At 42.1% G+C, this 19,652-nt stretch overlaps 1 protein-coding gene across 2 annotated transcripts in view; it reads left to right on the plus strand.

Moving 5' to 3' along the window:
* The first annotated feature begins 8,338 nt into the window (after positions 1-8,338).
* Usp15-31 (Ubiquitin specific protease 15/31) overlaps positions 8,339-19,652 on the plus strand; it is a 14,369-nt gene continuing 3,055 nt past the window's right edge. The window contains exons 1-4 of one of the 2 annotated variants that reach the window (XM_017154921.3): positions 8,339-9,325; positions 18,404-18,628; positions 18,684-18,953; positions 19,035-19,652. The exon at positions 19,035-19,652 is cut by the window's right edge and continues 1,177 nt beyond it. In XM_017154921.3, coding sequence (XP_017010410.2) covers positions 8,753-9,325; positions 18,404-18,628; positions 18,684-18,953; positions 19,035-19,652 — 1,686 coding nt within the window. In that variant the 5' untranslated portion in view covers positions 8,339-8,752. The remainder of the gene's footprint in view (positions 9,326-18,403; positions 18,629-18,683; positions 18,954-19,034) is intronic. The other variant, XM_070212588.1, reaches the window with a different exon arrangement.

Genomic DNA, 19,652 nt, shown 5'->3' on the forward strand with positions numbered 1-19,652 from the left:
CAATCCCTCGGGCAAGTCACGCGGCGAGCGGATGCACAGAGAGCCCTACAACGACCACCCACCGCCCATCGCCCACTGCCGCCCGAAAAACAAAAGCAAACACAAACAATTCCGCCTAAAAACACAGTCAAAATTCTGTAAATCACACTTATAGTGACATCGGATTATTATTTCACTAATGATTGTTTTTTGTGTTTTAAAATCTCATAAAAGGGTGCCTAAAAGTATGCAATGTAAACATATCCGTAGTTTTCGGATAGTTATAATCAGTGTTTTAAATGCTGAGATATAAGCAGCAAAATCTGTTAAATTTTAGCTTTGGGGTGCTTTGACTATTTGAAAGCCTTACAAAAATAATTTACTTCAGATTTGGCTTTTTGATAAACTTACAGCCAACAGTAAAAGCAAAGCCCGAATAGGCAAAATGCTGGATTTTTGGATTGCCAGCTAGCTGAAACAGCAGCCGGATTTTTGTTTATGTATTTCAAGCTAGCTGAGACAGCAGCTAAATTTCTGCTTTTGTAGATTTTGAAATCAGGCACATATAGTCTGTTTCTGACAGGTTGATTATAGATTAGATTTGCTTAATTTCAATGTTACATTAAATGTTTTTGTTACAGAAAAATATGGTTAAATAGCTTTAAAAAACGACGGATTGCTAGACATAACCCTTTTTATTCAAATTCATCGTTTTGAAAAAGCGGCAAAGTATCTATTGCAGCATCTAAAAAATTTGGATTTAACTTGACTAGCAATATGTTTTCCAGTGTTTCTTCACTCAGTCGATTTCTGTTGTCGGTAAGGACCAACTTTAAAGTCGAAAATGCTCGTTCAATAGTAACCTGAGAAAAAAAAGAAAAGGAAAAAAATATATAGTACTTTAGTTTTATTTAAAGTAGGAAAATATATATTTTTTTTACCTGTGTGGGGGGTACCGCAAAGCAGACATTACTAAGAGCATATAATTCTGGATCCGTATTTTGTTTCTCTTTCCAAAAGCTAAGGACATTTGCATCACTTCGCATGGGAGGCAATTGAAGATTTTTGATTTTGGAATATATGTCGTTGGTGCTGACTGTATTACTTAGAATTCCTTGTGCCAAATACTCATCTAACAAGTCATCTTCCATGCTGACAGAAGTGGTATTTAATAATTTTTCACTTTGAGCAGATTCTGAATGAATGTTGCCAGCAGGACTAACATCGTTAAGTCTGTCCCAAAGTGTGTATAAATATTCAATGGCCTCCAATTTTTGATCACCAGTCAATGTTGAATGGAACCGTGGATCAAGGTGAAGACATGATAATAGTACTTTGTTTTCCATCAAAGTTTTTGTTCGATTTGTAATAGACTCCAAAATTTTTCCTCCAATGGTAGACACTAAAATTTGTTTTGAATCACTTATAATTTTGGCAGTTAATAATCTGCATTTTAACCATTGAGCATAAAAATTTCCATAATGCAACTGCTCCTCTTGAAATTTCATGATGCTTTTTTGCAATGGGCTCAGCACAGTATAATAGCTTTCAATGAACTCCCACAAATAGGAGTCTAATTCAAAGTTTTCGTTCTGGTTTTTGTTTTTAATAGACTCGATTTTAATTAGTACTTCCTTGGCTTCCTTCAAATTTTCAATCATAGTATACGTTGATCCCCACCTAGTTGGGCAATCTAGCTGGGGCATTTTCAATGATCTAAGCGTAAAAATGTCTCGATATCCATTAGAATTTTTTCTTATATATTTGGTTAAGTTACGGCAGGTTATTAAATATTTTAATACGTCTGGTGATTTCGTCACATCAAGGGCACAGAGTTGAGCTGTGTGAGCAGCACAACGACACACGACTACATTTCCTACTGACATATTTGGAGTTTTTTCCATTAACTTAATTTTTTCGAGGTATTCATCATTGGTACAGTTATCTTCGTCCTCCTCCTCAGTAATAGCCGACAAAAGTTTTGTGGCCCGGATCATGTTAGCTCCGTTATCCGATGTAATTGATAATATTTGTTTTAAATTGATATCAAACTTTTGGAGGACTTTTAGGACTTCAGCAGCAAGGTTTTTGGCCGTGCTTGCCCCAGCACCTTTGAGCTCTACCCAAAATACGAGACATTATTTGACCATTTGAAATAAATTGAGAACTTATGCCAAAAATGTTTCTGCATAACCTGGTTGCACAGTCTATCTTTAATGAGAGTAACCGGTTCCTTACCTCGATCTTCATATCAATTCTCACATTTTGTGCAACGGTCGCCAATGTTTTTTTAGCATTGCATGCATTTAGGGTTAGCTTCTTTCCATCTTTTGCGTAAAGTCCTTCACAGATTGGATCCAAAATATTTCTCATGTTTTGTGAATTTAATACATTAAATGGCACGCTGTCATCGGTTACAAGTCCAATATAAGAACGTATTAATTGTTTCTTGCAGATTTTAATGTCAATCTTTTTAGCTCGAGGTTTTTTTAGCCCAATATCTTTTGTTTCCAATTGATTTTTTTTACGTCCATTAACTATTATTTTTGTTTTGCTTATTTTGTTGGTCCGGAGCTTCTTTTTGCAAGTTTTGCAGATAGCAAAATCTTCACCATCGTGCTTTTCAAAAAAATCCCACAACTCATTTGTGTTCGCAGCCATATCAGAAATGATTTTTTGTTTTTTTGAGATAAATTTATTTAAAACTTTAAAGCAGCTGTTGCTTGGATTTAAAAATCTACAAAAGTCGTAAGTTCGGCTGCTGTTTCAGCCAGCTAAAAATTCAAAAGCAAAAATCTGGCTGCTGTTTCAGCTTTATCAAATTCAAAAGCAAAAATCTGGCTGCTGTTTTAGTTTGAAAAATTTCAAAAGCAATATGTTGCCTTTGATTTGACTTGAAAAATCTACAAACAAAAATCGAAAGCAAAATCCGAATCTTTAAAACATGTTGCTAGATTTTAAACACTGGTTATAATCGAACTTTCATATGGTTGGAAGTGATAGAGAGGTCATTTAAAAACCCTAGTGAGTACTCGAACTGAGTTCGAAGTTTACTTCAAAGAAGCTCCACTGTATTCAATGTACAAAAAGGAGCTTCTTGCTGCTGCTTCCTTGCTTTTCCTCTTGTAGCGGGCGTGGTGTCTGCTGCTGGCTTCTTCCTGGAAGGAAAACGCTGGAAGGCAAAAGGGAAACTAAACTAATGCCCGCCGCTTATCGATGATGACGATGGCTGTGACTCAGACTCAGATACTCGAAATCGGACTCAGTATCAGACTCAAACTGAGAACCGTTTGGACCGTCTTGACCCACAAATGGATGCCGTCGTCTGATAATTATGCTCGCTACGAACTGCGAACTGCCAGCCATTCGAGATTCGAGATGGCGCTGGAGATACGCTTAAATGGTTGCAATAAAAACCCAGGCGGTTGGGCGGAGGATGGTTAGCCAAAATAGGTTATTGCAATCCTGGCAAAGGCAGGGAAATGCGATAAATGCGCAGATAAAAACATTGAAGTAGCTAATGAAGGCTAGTATTGGTCCTTAAAAGATATTAAAATGTTTAGAAAGTTTTTCTAAAAATATAATAATTTTCAAGAACATTGTTTTTTTTTGCATTTTTTTTTAAACTTGTCTAAAAAAAAAACCCCATTCATTAAGGAAATCCTTTTTTTTTTATTTCGATACTGCATTCTTAAGTGCTTTCAATTCCCTAATCTCGGGAGAATATTCAAAGTGAGGGCTAAAAAAATGTAGAATCCATTAACTGTCATTGGTGAAAACTTAAATTTAAATATTGGAGAACTTTTAGTTTTATTTTTGTTCCTTCGATTGGCATTGAATGTGATGAAATGAAAGAGGCGGAGTAGCGCATCCGCTGGCCAACAGTTTTGGGAACCCCACCGTCCAACCCTCTAACCTCCCTCCCTCACCCTCACCCCCTCACCCACACTCTTGCAATTGGTACACATATGCAGCACGTAAAATGTAAATTCCGATGGTGAGCGGGTGTTGTCGTTGGGTGATAAAGCCATAGATAGAGCGTGGGTGCATGAGTGTGGATAATGGCTCGTCGCAAAGTCGAAACGCACACACACAACGCATACCACCGAAGCCGCCGAGTGTCTGCACAAGCCCCTTATTGCCACCCACTCACACGGACACACGCACACATGCGCGTCTCACATAATAAGGTGCGATTTGTCTCGCGCATAAAACGAAATTTCCTGCACACAAACACACTGAGAACGAAGAAGGGAGACAGACAAGGGGGTGGTTGGGTGTTGGGGGGTTCTCCTCGGTGCACAGAAAAAAGTGCATAGTAAAAGGAATATCTGTATTATAAATTCAAGGATTCCTAACATATTTAAATTAAAAAAGAAACATAATATAAAATATAAAACATATTTAATTGCATGATCGAATTAAAAAATATATTTTTTGTTTTAAATAAGATTATAATTTCTTAATAAGATTAAGATTCACTACATTTTTTATGTGTAGCTGGCCAACAATAGTCGGCTTCTTTGCTTCGATTGCTTTGTTGCTTGAACATGACAGCAAAAGCAAAAGCAGGAGCAAAAGCAAAGGCACTGGGTGTCTTTCTGTGCCTGTGTGAGTGAGAGGGTGATTGGTTCACGGGTGGCGACTTAGAGGGGGCAGAAGGCACATCTTTGTAGGTTAAGGCTTCTGTCAAAGCAGGAAAATGGGCGACAAAAGGCGTAAGACGAGGCAAACTCGTTTGCCATAATTATTGCTTTTGTTGGTAGCTATCGTCCTGCCTCAGTTGCCCTCGCGCACCCCCTCCCCCGCCATCCTGGGCATTATTATTTTAACCGGAAATGTGCGCACATGTGTGCGTGTGGCAGTGTGTGTACAATTTGTGAACTGCATGAACTTTTGTGTGCCTGGGCCAAAAGCGAGGCTCTTCCTGTGTGCCGGCATTTAGCAAATTTTTTATGACAATGTTTGCCTCTCTCTTTCAGCCCTTAATTTTATGACAAATATTATGTTAAAGACCGAGAATATGCGCCAGCTACACCATAAAAGTCAATCATTTTTCATTCCAGCTACCAGGCAATCCCCACTTTTTTTTGGATGTCCACTGCACTCAGGGAAAAAATTGTTCTGATTGTGTCTGAAAACGTGTCTGTTTGAGTCTCAAAAATAGCTTTATACCGTTTGGTATCACACTCAAAAAAAAATTTTAGAAAATCGCCTATGGATTTGCTTTACTGGCGATTTTTTTCTATATTTCTGGAATATTTCTTGAATTTAATGAATTTTGATTAATTGGAAGAAAATTTTCTTTACCAGTAGAAAATTTTTTTATTTTAAAGAAAAAAATCGCCAGTGAAGCAAATCCATAGGCGATTTTCTAAAATTCAGGGCGATTCATTTTCTGAGTGCAGTATAAGAATTTATGGTATTATTTTAAGAACGGATTTTTAAGACCGCTGTTCTTACTCTAAGAACAAAACGTACTTAAATTTAAATTTATTTTTAGTACATAAATAAATTTCTTTGAATGCTCCTGTAAGCATTCTGCCATGGAAGGAAATAATAAGGCCATAGCCCAGGGGCCAAGGTGCTGGATTCTGGTATTATTTTGTGTTTGGGGGTACGAGGTTCAATTCCCGCTCACAACGCCACTTTTTTTTTTTTATTAATTAGTAAATTAACAACTTAACTTTTTAAATACATTTTTGTTCTTAAAGTTATTAAGGAAATATTAATTGAAATACATTTGAAAAACTTTTTACTTACTTTGACTTGTCCGGTTTTTGAACCGGGGTCCTCTCGCATCAGATGCAGACGCCTTACCAACTGGGCCATCGCACCGTGCTTCGCGCGCGTGCATAAGTTCAACTTAAATCTAAATTTACTGGTCTTAAATCAATACTTTTTGGTATCAATATAAGAATATGGTCTTAAAAAAATAAAAGAACAAAACGGTAGTAATGTAAGAAATTCGGTCTTAGATTTTTTCGGTCTTTTTTTTCTGGGTGTGGGGACATTTAATTTTGGTTGGGTTGTGATTTTTCTTGATATGCGATATCGCCTTTTTTCTGCGCGCTCTCTCTCATTTTCCCCCGTCTCTCTCTGTCTCTTTTAGCTGGGGGTTAGCGCATTTGGGTGTTTGCGGGTGTGTTTGCCACCCACTGGGCAAGCTTTTGTTGATATTTGGCGCGGCCTGCTTCAATTTATGTTCTGTTTGCCTTTATTGTCTTTCTCGACTTTTTCCCTTCACTGTTTGTTGTCCTGCCACAGTGAAGCTAGGCTAAGGTGAATGTTAGATAAGATTACCTTTTATAATTTTTGAAATTTACTTGACAAATTTTTAATTATTGAGATATTGTATAACAATAATATGTTTATAAAGTATCTCCCATAATTCATCTGTTCCTATAATATTTACCATTTCATAAATCTAAATATATTAATGTACGGTTTTTATCTCTCTTAAGGAGTCCCCCCTGTACTCTTGTCTGAGGGTGTGTGCTGTTTTTTCCGCTCCTTCCCGCTGCTTTCATTTTTTTATTGATAAGTTCATTTAATGGGCATGGCCTCCGCCAGCTGCCATCTCATTTCATCTTCCCTCTCTGTCACTGTCACAGCCACGCCCCTCGCCCTCCGCCTCGCCGACGCCTTCGTCTTCATTCGTCCTAATGAGTTTAATGCTTTGTTATCATCGCTGTAATCGGCTTATGTAATATGGCAATATAATTGAATCCCCGGAATTATGTCATTCGCTAAGACTAAGACTAAGGCAGTGTCGAATTGGAATTTACAATATATGTAGGTGGAATTTACAATTGCAAATTCACAAATTGGAAAATGAAAACGAAAATGCAGCACCTGCCCCCGAAGAAATCATAAAGGAAATGTGTGTGTCAACATGGGAAAGCCACTTTCACTCATCCTTATCGACCAAATGAAACTTAACGGAAAAGAAAATTACATCATGCTCGTTTCAATGGGTCGACATAATATTATTTTGCCGACCGGGGAGGAAAAGGGACAGGGTCCTCGTCTGGTAGTCAATTTTTTATTTATTTATTTTATGCCTACGCACATACGCGCCCGGGGAGAGAAAGTGGGGAGAAAGTGGGCTCCTGACAGGTGTCGCCGACTGAGTGGCTGCCTGACAGACTCGCAAAAGTGGGTGTGGCTGGTGAAAAATGGTAGCCTATTATTCTTTGTATTGTTTTATGTGGCATTTATACGCGTATTTTTGTCGTCTTTTAATAGGCGAGGCGAGGCAAGGAAAGCTCGCGAGGAAAACCCCACCCGAGTGGAAAATAACAATGGCAATAGACGACTCAGGACTGGAGGGCAAGGGCCCGTATCGCCATCGCCATCCAATCAGTAGATAAATAACACATAAAATGAGGTGCTTAATCGGGTTTGAAGTGATGAAAGTGAAACTGAGACGTCCGACCGTTCTCGTCCTCGTCGTCGTCCTGTTTTGCGTGTGTCCCGCCGAAGGCTATGGCTTTGTCGCCGGCGTAAATCTCGAGTATCAACCGGGTATTTGAATATCATTTGCGACCGCCGAATTTCGCAGGCCTGACGGCATAATTCCACTTTAAATTGCACGCGTACACAAGTAATTTATCAGAATTGTTTGCATAAATTAGGTAGCCCAAAGTGGTTGATTGGCAAGTGCCAAAATAGCTCATATAAGTTGATTGGTTTGGGGGAGCAGAGAATTGAATTTGCCGCGCCTTGTGAAATTATCGATTGTGGTCATACTAAATGTACGTACATTTAGGTGTAGCCATATTTCCATGGTTCGTGTCTCCGCTACCCTAACCCGTACATTTTTGAAAAAGCCGCCATCTTTTCTACCTGTCAGCTTTTGTCCTGTAGCGAAAGTGTGGCGTTAGTCAACACTGTTTTTAGCGTGACCGTTTGAAGTATTTTCGGTATTTCCCTCTCAGTTTAGGGCTATTACACAACCCAACAAAAAGTCGTCCAAAACAAAAAACTTCATATGAAACAAAATTTCTTAACGTTTTTTTCGTATGAAGTATTTTTGTTTAGGACGACTTTTTGTTGGGTTGAGTACTAGCCCTTAACAGAATTGTTAAGATTTCGTACTGTTTACCAATTGTCAGCGCTCAGAAAATGTTAGTTTCGCGACTTTCTAACAGAAATGTTAAGATGCAACGTTTTCTTACATTGGCAGAGCAGCGGCAGAGGGCTAACAGTTCTGCCAATGTAAGAAAACGTTGCATCTTAACATTCTGTTAGAAAGTCGCGAAACTGAGCTCTGACAGTAGCTAAGCAGTACGAAAAACTATCGCAACTATCGCGAGTAAGATTTTTCCAGAAACGCCTCCGCGGTCACACTCGGTTCGGTTAATAATACTATCGCAGCCCCATTTCGCCCCACTCGCGGCCCCAAAATAAAAAACGGTTCGATCTCGCGACACCAGCGCTCCGCTGCAACACCGCCGCCGCCGAAAAGTGAAAGTATTTGCATACGAAAGGCGGAACAAAATCCGCGGAGTGGGTCAGCAAGAAGAGAGGAAAGGCGGGGGCAGACACAAAAAGAGGCGAGAAAATAGCGGAGAGAAAAGTCGGAAAAGTGCACCAACGAGGCGGCGAATCACTGCTAAAAGGTCAATTCGCGCTAGTTTAGTTAAGTTAAGTAGTACAGTACGTCCTACGCCCGTGCAATTCACCGTAAATACGCGTACAACAAATATATGTGACCGAAATCGAAATCCGTGTGTTCAGTGTGCGAGAGAGAGAGCGAGCGAGAGACAAGATGGGCACGGCAAAGGAGCGAGGAGAGCAGAGCGAGGGCGACGCCGCCACCACCCACTCAACGGGGGCAGCAACAACAACAGGGGGAGCAGGAGCTGCCACTACAACAACCACGACGAATGCCGCCAAAAAGATTCGCCGCGCCTTCTCCATGCCACGCAATCCCTTCCGCTGGTCGCGTAAATTCAAAACGGCAGCGGCCTCCGTTGCGTCGTCCTCGGAAAAGGACAACGGAAGTGGCGGCAGGGATAACGAAGTGGTGGGGGGAGGAGGAGGAAGAGAGCGACGTGGCAGCCACACGGCCATCTCCTCCTGCGTGGGCGGGGGGCGTGGCAGGAGCGGCAGCATTGTCTCCCTGAGCAGCTACGAGGCTCCACTCGTGACCACCACCTCCTCCAGCAACAACAACAATGCGGCCAACAACAACAACAGCAGCAGCAACACCACCGCCAGCAATGGAAGCAACAACAACAGCAACAACAACAACAAGCGGACACGTGCTCTACGCCGCTCGTCCTTCAGGAAGTTTCTCAACCGGATCGCCCAGCACCTGAGCTCAACGGTAAATGTCGTGGTAAGATATAGAAAGATATGGGATATTCAAGCGGATGTTGAAGATTTTTCAAGAAATATCTAATCGCTTTTAAGGCCAGTTTGAATAATAATATTATTGAAATGATCGCAGAAATTCTAGGATTATTTGTATCTTACTCAGTTTATACGGCAACTAAGTCCTGAATAAAGCAGAACATCTATAAAGACAGTATATTAAAATGCAGACTCCCAAATAACCTATGACGTTTATTCTAAACTAAAAAAAAGGAAGCAGTGAATCATAATAATTTCATGAAATACGTATTTCATTAATGAAATATAGCTAAAGATAATAATTAAGCGTAGTATTCAGTGCTCTTATTTTTGTTTTCATTCCAAATATAGTCAACATGTAATGAGTGAGTCACTTTGTACAGCGATACTTCTTATTGTGTTACGTTTCCAATTTGCAAGTAATAAAAATATTTCCATTTCTGACTTAAAGCTTTGCTTTATAGGAAATAACTAAATCAAGTAAATCAATCCAGAATCAGAGGTGTTAAATAGATTGTTCTCATTTTAGCAACTTGCCTAGAAATAGACAAATCATTCCGCACTGAATGTTATTTATATTATAACTTAATTTGATTGAGAAACATAATAAAAAGTCAAGGAAAATACCCATTTAATCAATTTTCTGACAACAACCGTCTATAACTTTCGTAGAAATGTGTTTACTCTTGTGAAGGCTCTCTTATAACAGAAAGATTACCTTGCAGGGTGTGTACTTCGGTTAAACAAGAGTCATTGTGTCTAAATTACTGGCAAATATGAAAATGTAACACGAACTGTTTATTTGCAATTGATGAGTGCGCATAAACGTAGCCTATTTAGTTCTGGTATACTAGAAGTACACCTCTCTTTCTTTTCTTTGTTTAGAGTGCAGCTTCTAGCTCCGTACTTCGTATCCCCCCTTATAATATAGTACCCCTTATCAGGAGTATATTCATGAAAGGCATCGTTTAGTGCGTTATCGGCTGCTTTGTTTTGCTCTTTGCCTTTGTCTTCGCCTGTGCACATGGGCACATGGCATCTGCATCTGCATCTTCATCTGCGTCCGAGTTCCTCCGATTTGGCACCGTTCATTTTCTGGGTCTTTTGTGCTCTATAAAGAGGCGGAGTCACCACCCAACGGGTGCAAATCGCCCTTTGCCACGTTTTTGTCTCGCTGTTTTTGTTTTGCTACCCGTGTGCTGAGTCATATTTTGCGTGACCGATGATAAGGGACTGCATATATATGGTATATATCAGTCCGAAAAGCGGCTTATTGGGACTCTCCTCCCAGGGAGTTTCTTTCGGTATGGTAATCTATATGGCTGCCCGCCGGTCTTGGTCTTTGTTCACACATTCCGTTCCGTGGCCGGATAAAAAGCCTTTGTTTACACAACTATAAATACATCGGATTCCGCTTTTTTGAAGTGTATCTCAAATGTTCTACGCTCTTCAGCGGCAATTTACGATTACCATACGCGAGGACGGCGCATGGAAATTAATTTTATTTTTAAACAATTGCTGTCTCATTATTATCATAATTTTTGTTGTGCTTTTGGTCTGCAACTAGGTGCTGTAGGTGGGCGCCTTTTGTTTCGCAGACAGACAGCAATTGTTCAAACAATTTTTGTGTAAATGTTGCCAACATTTGTTGCTCCGTCCGCGCTATAATAAACAAACAAGCAAACACAAACAGGGAGCCCGAAAAACAAGAGTTTTCAGGTCGTGCGCTGCTGGAGCGAGACAGCAGTTAATGATGGACTGATGGGTGAGCCGGGGATCGGTGGTTTTGGGGGAACTGAAGAAGGGGAACCCAACTCCCGACAAGGAGGCGCAAGTCGACAAATGTGTGCCACGCTTTTGTCAGAGAAGACAGCACAACAAAGTGGGGAAAGCGACAGCTGAGGAGCCGAAGACAAGTGCAGGGCGCAATGACACACCCCGGAGCACTGAGCCCCTTCCCCTTCCCCTCCAGAAAGCGATAGCAGCAGCAGCTCGAGGAACTTCTGGAATTGAATTTGATCTAATAATACTTACATTGGGCCGGCAGAGTGTGCGTAAGCGTATCAATTTATAAACAGTAGAGCTCTAGAGTCTCGCATTTTCTGGCACTTGACGCTGCAAGTAAGCGATCTATCTAAACTATAGAAATATAAATATTTTAAGAGTGCCTTGAAATTATTTACACAAAAAATAATAAGACCTCCTAAATTAGGTACAAAATGGAATTTTACTTTTCTATAAATAAGATCATACTTACATATCAAACGAAACTAGTTTAGATTCAAATAAAAATTAAATTAAGTCTCAAGATCGATGGATAGAGGCTACACTGTGGCTCTTTGATAGTTGTTGCTGTAAAAGTTTGATTAATTGTAGAGGGCAAGACCTTATTGCAGTCGATAGCGTGGAGCTGACCTTTTTAGCGCTTCGGAATTCCAGAACGATAACCGCATACGAAAACAGACTTAATTTCATTCAAAGCGGGTCGGCAATGAGTAGTAAAGTGGGGGTGACTGGAAAGGGGTGGCACGTAAAGCTCAATGAAAACTACAGTATCTATATGTATAAGTAGTTTGTGCCGTTTTAGCCGCTTGCGATAGGAAGCTGCATTTGCAGCCGCTCAGCTGAGAAAGCTTTAGCTGCACCGTTATTCGTTATTGGTGTACCGATTTTCGATTTTCGAGGCAGGTTGTATCTACCTTTTGTCTGCTGACACCTTTCACCAACAAAAGCCACGAAAAAGGCAAAACATTCGGTTAGCTGCGAGCAACAAGTACTTATTACTACTGCTGTTGTTTTGCGGTTATTTTCTTAATGACATTATGTGGCAATTGACCATTGTTGCTTTGGTTGCTTTTATTGTGCGCTTACCTCATTGTAAACAATTGCTTGATTTATGATTCATGCCTCTGGCACTTGGCATCGTATCTCGTGTATTCGCGCATTTCGCATTGATTTTATTCAGAAGCTGAGTTTGAATAGCTGCAGGAAAACAACAACAACAACAGCGAGAAAAGGCAGCGCAAAAAGCGGAAAAGCGAAATGCGAAAAGAAAAACGAAATCGCACTGCGAGAACTGCGAGAAAACTGTGAAAACGGCAGCAACAGCAATAATATGCCTTATTAAAGATTGCATGCCAAAAATTGCAAATGCCAATGGGTGGCGGAAGGGGGAGAGGGGGTGGAAGAAGGTGGGGGGTTGCAAGGAAAAGTCAGAAGTGACACTCTGTGCGACGATCTGGTCAAAAACAACACCGCCAAAAACAACACGTGAGTTAGAATGCGCACATGCAAGCCAAAATACACAAGCAAAAATATTATAAACTAATAGAAAATAATATTTTATAGTTTTATTGTGATTAAATTAATTTAAAATTATTTTGTTTTTATATGTTGAATAGTACCTTTTAAAGTTGTTACTGTAAATCTGAAAGAAATAGCAATAGGTAGTTGAGATTCTTAAATAATAAATCGTATACATTAGAAATATACCGTTCTATTGTCCATTTTAAAATGTAATAATACGAAATACTTTATATTGTACGAAATGAGTCATGAATTTTTGAATTCACATGATGATTAAGCACATTTTTCTCTCTGTGTCAGCAACAGTTTTGTCTATTTCCGTAAGCTTTAGTTTTAGTTTAAGCCTTAGCCACCCACAAAACCGTGTCTCAGTTTGCTGTTGTTGTTGCTAGTGCACTTGTTGATGGCGAGATTAGTACGTAACCTGCATTACAACCACCCCCTCTTTTTTGGAGCCCCCCTTCCGCCGCCTCTGTTGGTCCGCTACTGTTTGCTGATTTTCTATGATATTTCAAGTGCACGAAAGGGGGGGTTTTGGGGGGGCCTTTCGCGTACTCTTTGTATTTGTATTTCGTATTTCCGCCCGGTGGCTCACACGTAACTTTTGCTGTTGTACAACTGTGCGAATTATTGTCTATAGTGTTTGTTGTTTGTGCTCGTAGTGCGATTCCTAGTGCTACAGTTGTTGTTGTTGGGGTAGCTCAACCCCTTTCTCTCTCTCTCTCTCTCTTTTTGCCGTTCTGAGTGAATTCGCTTTCAAGGTAAAATCAATTGAGATCAAACTAATTGAAAAAATGTTTTCAGAATTTTTAGCCTTTTGCATTTATTTTCGTACTTCCATGGTCCGCGGCACGTTTATTTTCATAAACAATCATTTTAAAATTAACATTTCGTTTTGAATGGGGCACGGGCACAGTAGATTGTATAGACAGCGAGGGATTGTAGATTGTAGAATTATGTTTTCAGCGCTTAGGCTGTCTAATTGGCCGTTACTTTTTTTTGTTTGTTTGCTTAGTTCCCAGACGGCGGCTAGAAATTAACCACGTCATCCGGAGTTAATTACGCACCTCTCTCTCAGGTGGCCCCACCATGGTGATATATGACTATAAGGTCCCATAAAGAGCCCAAAAACCGTCATCAAGTAGCCCCCATCCGTAATATTCCATTATGTACTATATGTACTACACGTATGTGACAGCAGGTCCGAGTGAAAAGTGCAAATTTATCGCTGGTCGTCTGCTGTCAAGCGATTTGCCCTTGCCCGAAAAAGCTACATACGCGTGGGCCTGGCAAAAATAGTCGGTCTCGGTCCAAACAGAACGCCAGAGATATCAGTTAGCGTTGACAGAAGTCATAGGGGCTGTCGTAATAGACAGTGCCGATTAGGAGTATATAGTATATTAAAAAACCTCAAATTTCAGATATGATTGAACAAGCAGCAATAAAAGGTTTAGATTAATCGGAACACTCGAGTTTTAAAAGTAGCTCAGTTACGTATTTAATTTAATCACTAAGCGATCATGACAGCTGAATAAGTACCTATCAACCCAAGTGACTTGAATACTCGCACATAGAATAGTTATATCGATTTGATATTAGTTAATACCTATTTATTAATGTTTATTTTATATTTTTTATAGGTAATAGGATTTTATTTTCTTTTTTTTTCTAAAGAATTCGCGTTCTTATTATATTAATTATTGTATAGTTGATTAGTGGATCTTGTTCTGAAGAATTCGCTGTCTCATTTTTATCCAGAAAGCACTCTACTCATGCCTCGCACTGTATATGTAGATATGGGGCCCCTGAGCACTCGTATCTGATAAGCGACGTGTTCGCAAGGTGGCCTGATTAGAGCCCCTTTGTGGGCACAACCTTGACAGAGCTTCGCGTTCTCCTCCACGTAATCGCGCCCCTTCCCAAAATGGGCGTGTGTTTCCAGCCGCGTGCGAGAATCTCCCCAACTTACATAATGTATCTATATACCCATATATCTGGGGGATCTAATTAGTTTCGAGATTACTCGACTGGGGATTACTTCTGGCGGAGACAATAAAACCATAAAGTTGGAATCAAATGTTTGCCAACCGCTATTTCAAGACTTATCTTTGCAAAATCACGGCCAGGGAAATTATTCTACCTGCTCGTAAATCCCGTCGCGCGGGAATCAATGATTATGGTGACGCTATACATTAGTTATACATTCGCACCGGTGTCACGTGATCGTTTGCGGGTCGAACTCATCGTTTAGCGGAGAGTTAAAACTCGGAATAGACGACGATTTCGCGATTAGGCGATTGACGAATGGGGGACGATAAGGCGGGTAGCAGATATATGGGGGCAACTGGGCTCTAATAATAGTCTCTGCTCGAGCGTTCCATTAATAAAATGCCGTCCAACCGGTAGGAGAACTACGATCGCTCTCGAGACTCGAGATCCGAGATTCCGCTCTCTGGGGACCAGACGAGCCCAACCCAACCCAAACCAAAACGCCAATTTCATTCATGCTCTGGCCAAGATCTCGTAGGTAATAACAACCTCGTGGCAACCACATCAACAGCAATTGTCTTCAATTATTTACAATTATTTAATAAAAACGCAAACGTAACTGCACAGCAGATATATATCTGCATCTGGAGCGACTTGTAGAAGTTGTTGTTGTTTGCATGGTGACTTACGTAAAGGCAAATACTCGAGTGCAGTGCAATATTTATAAGTTATCTGGCGGCGCAGTTCCCCCTTTCCTTTCCCCAGTTTCCCCGCCACCACTGGCTTATCAGAAGAGCTCTGGCCGCATAAGCACACATTTGCTCGGCTGGAATGGAATTTTTGCTGCCTGAAACAGAAAATGAAAAAAATGTGGGCAAGAATTCGAGACGCGGGCATAATAATTCGATACATCAAGTTAAGCGGAATACGCGAATGTAAACAAAGCCATGGGATATGATGGACTGGGGAGGACACTTGATATACAAAGGAAAAGCGAAGAACATTTGGGGCCACTTGACTGCCGACTGCCCGACAAACAAAACGAGAGAAATTTGCTAAATTTATAAATAATAATGACGATGATGATAAAATTGCTGGCGCAAATTGAGACAAGTGGCCAGTGGCCAGCTACTTTTATTCTATGCCTCCGCGTTTCTTGCTCAATTAACCAGCAGCAGCTCGAAAGAAATGTAAAAATGGATGTCGGGCGAACGCGGCGTATGAGCAACGTCGTCTTTGTCTCCAGCTGCGTGAGAAATGACCACCGCGATTAGGTCAGCAGAAGATGCGGAATATGCGGAACGGGAATGGGAATTGAAACGGGAGGATATATATGTAGATAGGTACAAATACACACAGAAAAAAATCATTGGAAATCGCAAATGAATTATTCAACAATACCGCGAATTCTTTAGAACAAGAGGAACTATTTACTATTCCACTTACCTTTTGTTAGGTTTTATTATAAGAAGCCAAATAATGATTCTTGAATTCATAAGAGCGCGAATTCTTTAGAAGAAGATAACTTGATATTTGTTAAGTCGAGTTCTATTTATATGACTTCTATAATATTTTGTTCTGTGTATAAACTAGATCTGGACATTCCACTCAATTTATTCATTTGTGGCCCTGTCCCAACCGCTGAATTGTGAGGCCCGCCTTTTTAAGCGATGGCTTTGGCTCGACTTACATCACTGCCGGCCATTTTAATTGGGTTTGTCTAATGAGCTGAGCTGCTTAAATTCGGAACCCCTTTCGGCTTAGCACGGCGCCTTTAATTATTAAGAAAATCGGCTTATAGCCGGGGCTTCCCTGGTTCAGTCTTTAAGGCCAAGAAACCGGGAGTGGCGTCTCTTGAAGTTGGCCCCCAGTTCGTGCCCTTTGCAGGGCACATCTTTCTTTTGTCTAGCGAGGCACTCGAGCAGCCACTTGGCCGCCATTCAATGTGGTCACTCCCCCAACCAACCAACCATCCGATTCCCCCGAGAAGGCACAATACAAATGGCATTTGTTCGATGCAGTCAACGTCAGTTCAATGTCAATTTGCCAACAAAAGCAACAATTATTCAAAGCCAGCGATGGGGGGCCAGTGGTGTCACTAAGCTTAAGCGAATGAGACAACGAAATCCGGGCTAATGTCTTGAGAACTTGGAAGTGGGAATGGGAATTGGGGAACTTTCCTGCAGCATGATGTGGCGGAATATCTGTGCTAACTGTCAACCAATCTAACCAAATCTCCCCACTTCTCGCCCTCCGGAAATGCTGCATCTCTTTCAGTCCGAGGAGCATCACTCGCCTGTGAATCGCATCGCCTTCATTGAAATCGTGCCATTCTACACCGGATGCTGGCGCAGAAAAGAGGTACCAATCTAATCAGTGGGCTAGAAGATAGAAGCTAGAGAGCCTGTAGTAATGTCATGATCACCAGCCCTACACTTACAACAACACCTACAGCTGGAGATACAGCCCATCCCACACAGAGATTTATTTGCTTTTGGCCAATTTACCATTTACCATTGGCCGCCGATTTCTTTGGTTCGCTGCGTGGGTTTTCGCTTTCAGAAAACGGGTTTTTGTGTTCGATTTGCGCTTCTTTGGCCGCTGTTTTGTTGTCTCTATTGAATCCATTATCCGCTGGCTTTTGTTTGATTTTTTTTGTACAACACACACTCGTAAATCTCGAACGATGACGTTACTCTTTGGACTTACTCATATCTGTCCGTCCGTCGGCCTTCGTCACTGGCTCTTGCATTTCCCGGGGAAAATGGGGAAATCGAGAAATCGGGAAATAAACCCACTTAGCATTGACCTCCCCCCAAGCAGCCAAGTGACCTCGAAGTGCTGCCAATTTTATAATCCGGCAAATTTCATTGCTGAACGCAACCGAAACCGTTAAAGGCACTCGGCCACATCGAAAATGCCACATTGAAACATTCAAACAGCCTCAATCTCAGCCACAAACTCATTCCGTTTGTTTTCGTTGCCTTTCCACAGCTTGTTTATAATATCGTAAATTCGTATTCGGCCTTTTTGAGAGGTAGTGCTCCAGTTGCCCAAATAAATCAAAAAGAGGTTGCAGTGGGAACACTAATTAAAAACGTAGGATCCATCATTGTTATCATTCTTCTTCTTGGTTTATTTTATCTTATTTTATTTAATGGAAAGAGTTTCAGTTTCAGAGATTCACCATCCTATAAAAAGCAGAGATTGCAGTGGGAACACGTAATTAAAACCTATAGATTATCCATCGAAAAACCTAGGATCCACTGTATAGGTGGTTAATGTTCTTTGCTTTGGTTTCGTTTCAAGAGATTCACGATCCAGACACACCTCCTCATTACCTTTAATAGCAATTTCGATTTCTTTACTGATTAACACCGAAATTTTCCAGGCGATTGAGCCCAAACAAGCACCTTCCTAGTTTGCCCACTTAATATGTATTCCTAATTGGTTCGTAAAATATTTGTATACCTTCCATGTGATGATTTACTTTTATTAAAGAGCATTTACTTATTCGTTTGCGCCTGACAGGCCTTTCTTTTTTCGCCTTGTTTTCTAAATATTTCTTCATTTATCGCAAATTGATGTCTGCGCGCAGCGCTAAACAATTTTTAATTGGCCACGAAATTGAAACCCAATCGGCCAACGCCAATTGCTGCCCCCAGTCCACTCCACTGCACTCCAGTGAGATCTGGAAACGGGTTTCTTGACCAGCACAATTTGTACTCCCCGGCGACTAACACAGTTCTTCTTTCTCTTACCCCTCCAGGCGAACAAACATGGCCAGTCGACGGTGCAGGGATCTTCGGGAGGAGGAGGAGCCGGTCCAGGCGAGCGAGTGCCTCCCATCGGAGGCTACCAGTGGCCGGCGGACCAGACTCCGGGCGTAATGGGGCTGAAGAACCACGGCAACACGTGCTTCATGAACGCGGTGCTGCAGTGCCTCAGCCACACGGACATCCTGGCCGAGTACTTTGTGCTGGACCAGTACAAGGTAAGATTGTTTTCTGTATATAAGCAAGTAATTCTATTAATTACCTCACCCACAGGCCGACCTCAAGCGCCGCAACAAGATCAACTCGCGCAAGTTCGGCACCAAGGGCGAGCTCACCGAGCAGCTGGCCAACGTGCTGAAGGCGCTGTGGACCTGCCGGAACGAGAGCGACCACAGCACCGGCTTCAAGGCGGTGGTGGATCGGTACGGGAGCCAGTTCAGGAGCTCCACGCAGCACGACGCCCAGGAGTTCCTCTTCTGGCTGCTGGACAAGGTGCACGAGGACCTGAACACGGCCAGCAAGCGGCGCTACAAGAGCCTCAAGGTGGGCGCACTCTCGAATTTGTCCAGTTGGAGGCTTCCGCTAACGAACTCTTCTCTTCCAACGAACTCTTCCAACGCGCAGAACTCCTACGGCCGCTCGGACGAGGTGATCGCCGCCGAGACGCTGGCCAACCACATCCGGTGCAACAACAGCTTCGTCCAGGCGGTGTTCCAGGCCCAGTTCCGCTCTTCGCTCACCTGCCCGCGCTGCGAGAAGCAGTCGAACACCTTCGACCCCTTCCACTGCATCTCGGTGCAGCTGCCGCAGCTCACGCAGCAGACGATCTTCGTCACGGTGGTGTACATGAAGCAGCTGCCCCGCCAGGTGCGCATGGGTCTGCGCGTTCCCGCAGGATCGCCCATTGTGGCTCTGCGGGAGCAGCTCCACGCGGACACGGGCATCGAGGGATCGCGCATGGTGCTGGTGGATCTGAATGCCGAGGGCTTCTCGCGCGTCTTCTACGACACGCAGCCGGTGGAGACGCTGGCCAGCATCGAGACCATCTACTGCATCGAGGTGCCGGAGGCGACTGCTGCCCAACTTCCCAAGGTAGAAACGGATAAGCCTGCTCCCGCCACAACAACAGTGGCTTCGCAGGCCGACCTGCTGCTCCTGGTGGCCAACGTGTACCGGGCGAAGGACGGCAAGGACATCTCGCGCTTCGGGGCTCCCTTCAGCATGAAGGCGCCGCGCGACTGC

Source organism: Drosophila takahashii, chromosome 2R (genome assembly GCF_030179915.1).
Source record: "Drosophila takahashii strain IR98-3 E-12201 chromosome 2R, DtakHiC1v2, whole genome shotgun sequence".
Classification (NCBI taxonomy): Eukaryota; Metazoa; Arthropoda; class Insecta; order Diptera; family Drosophilidae; genus Drosophila; species Drosophila takahashii.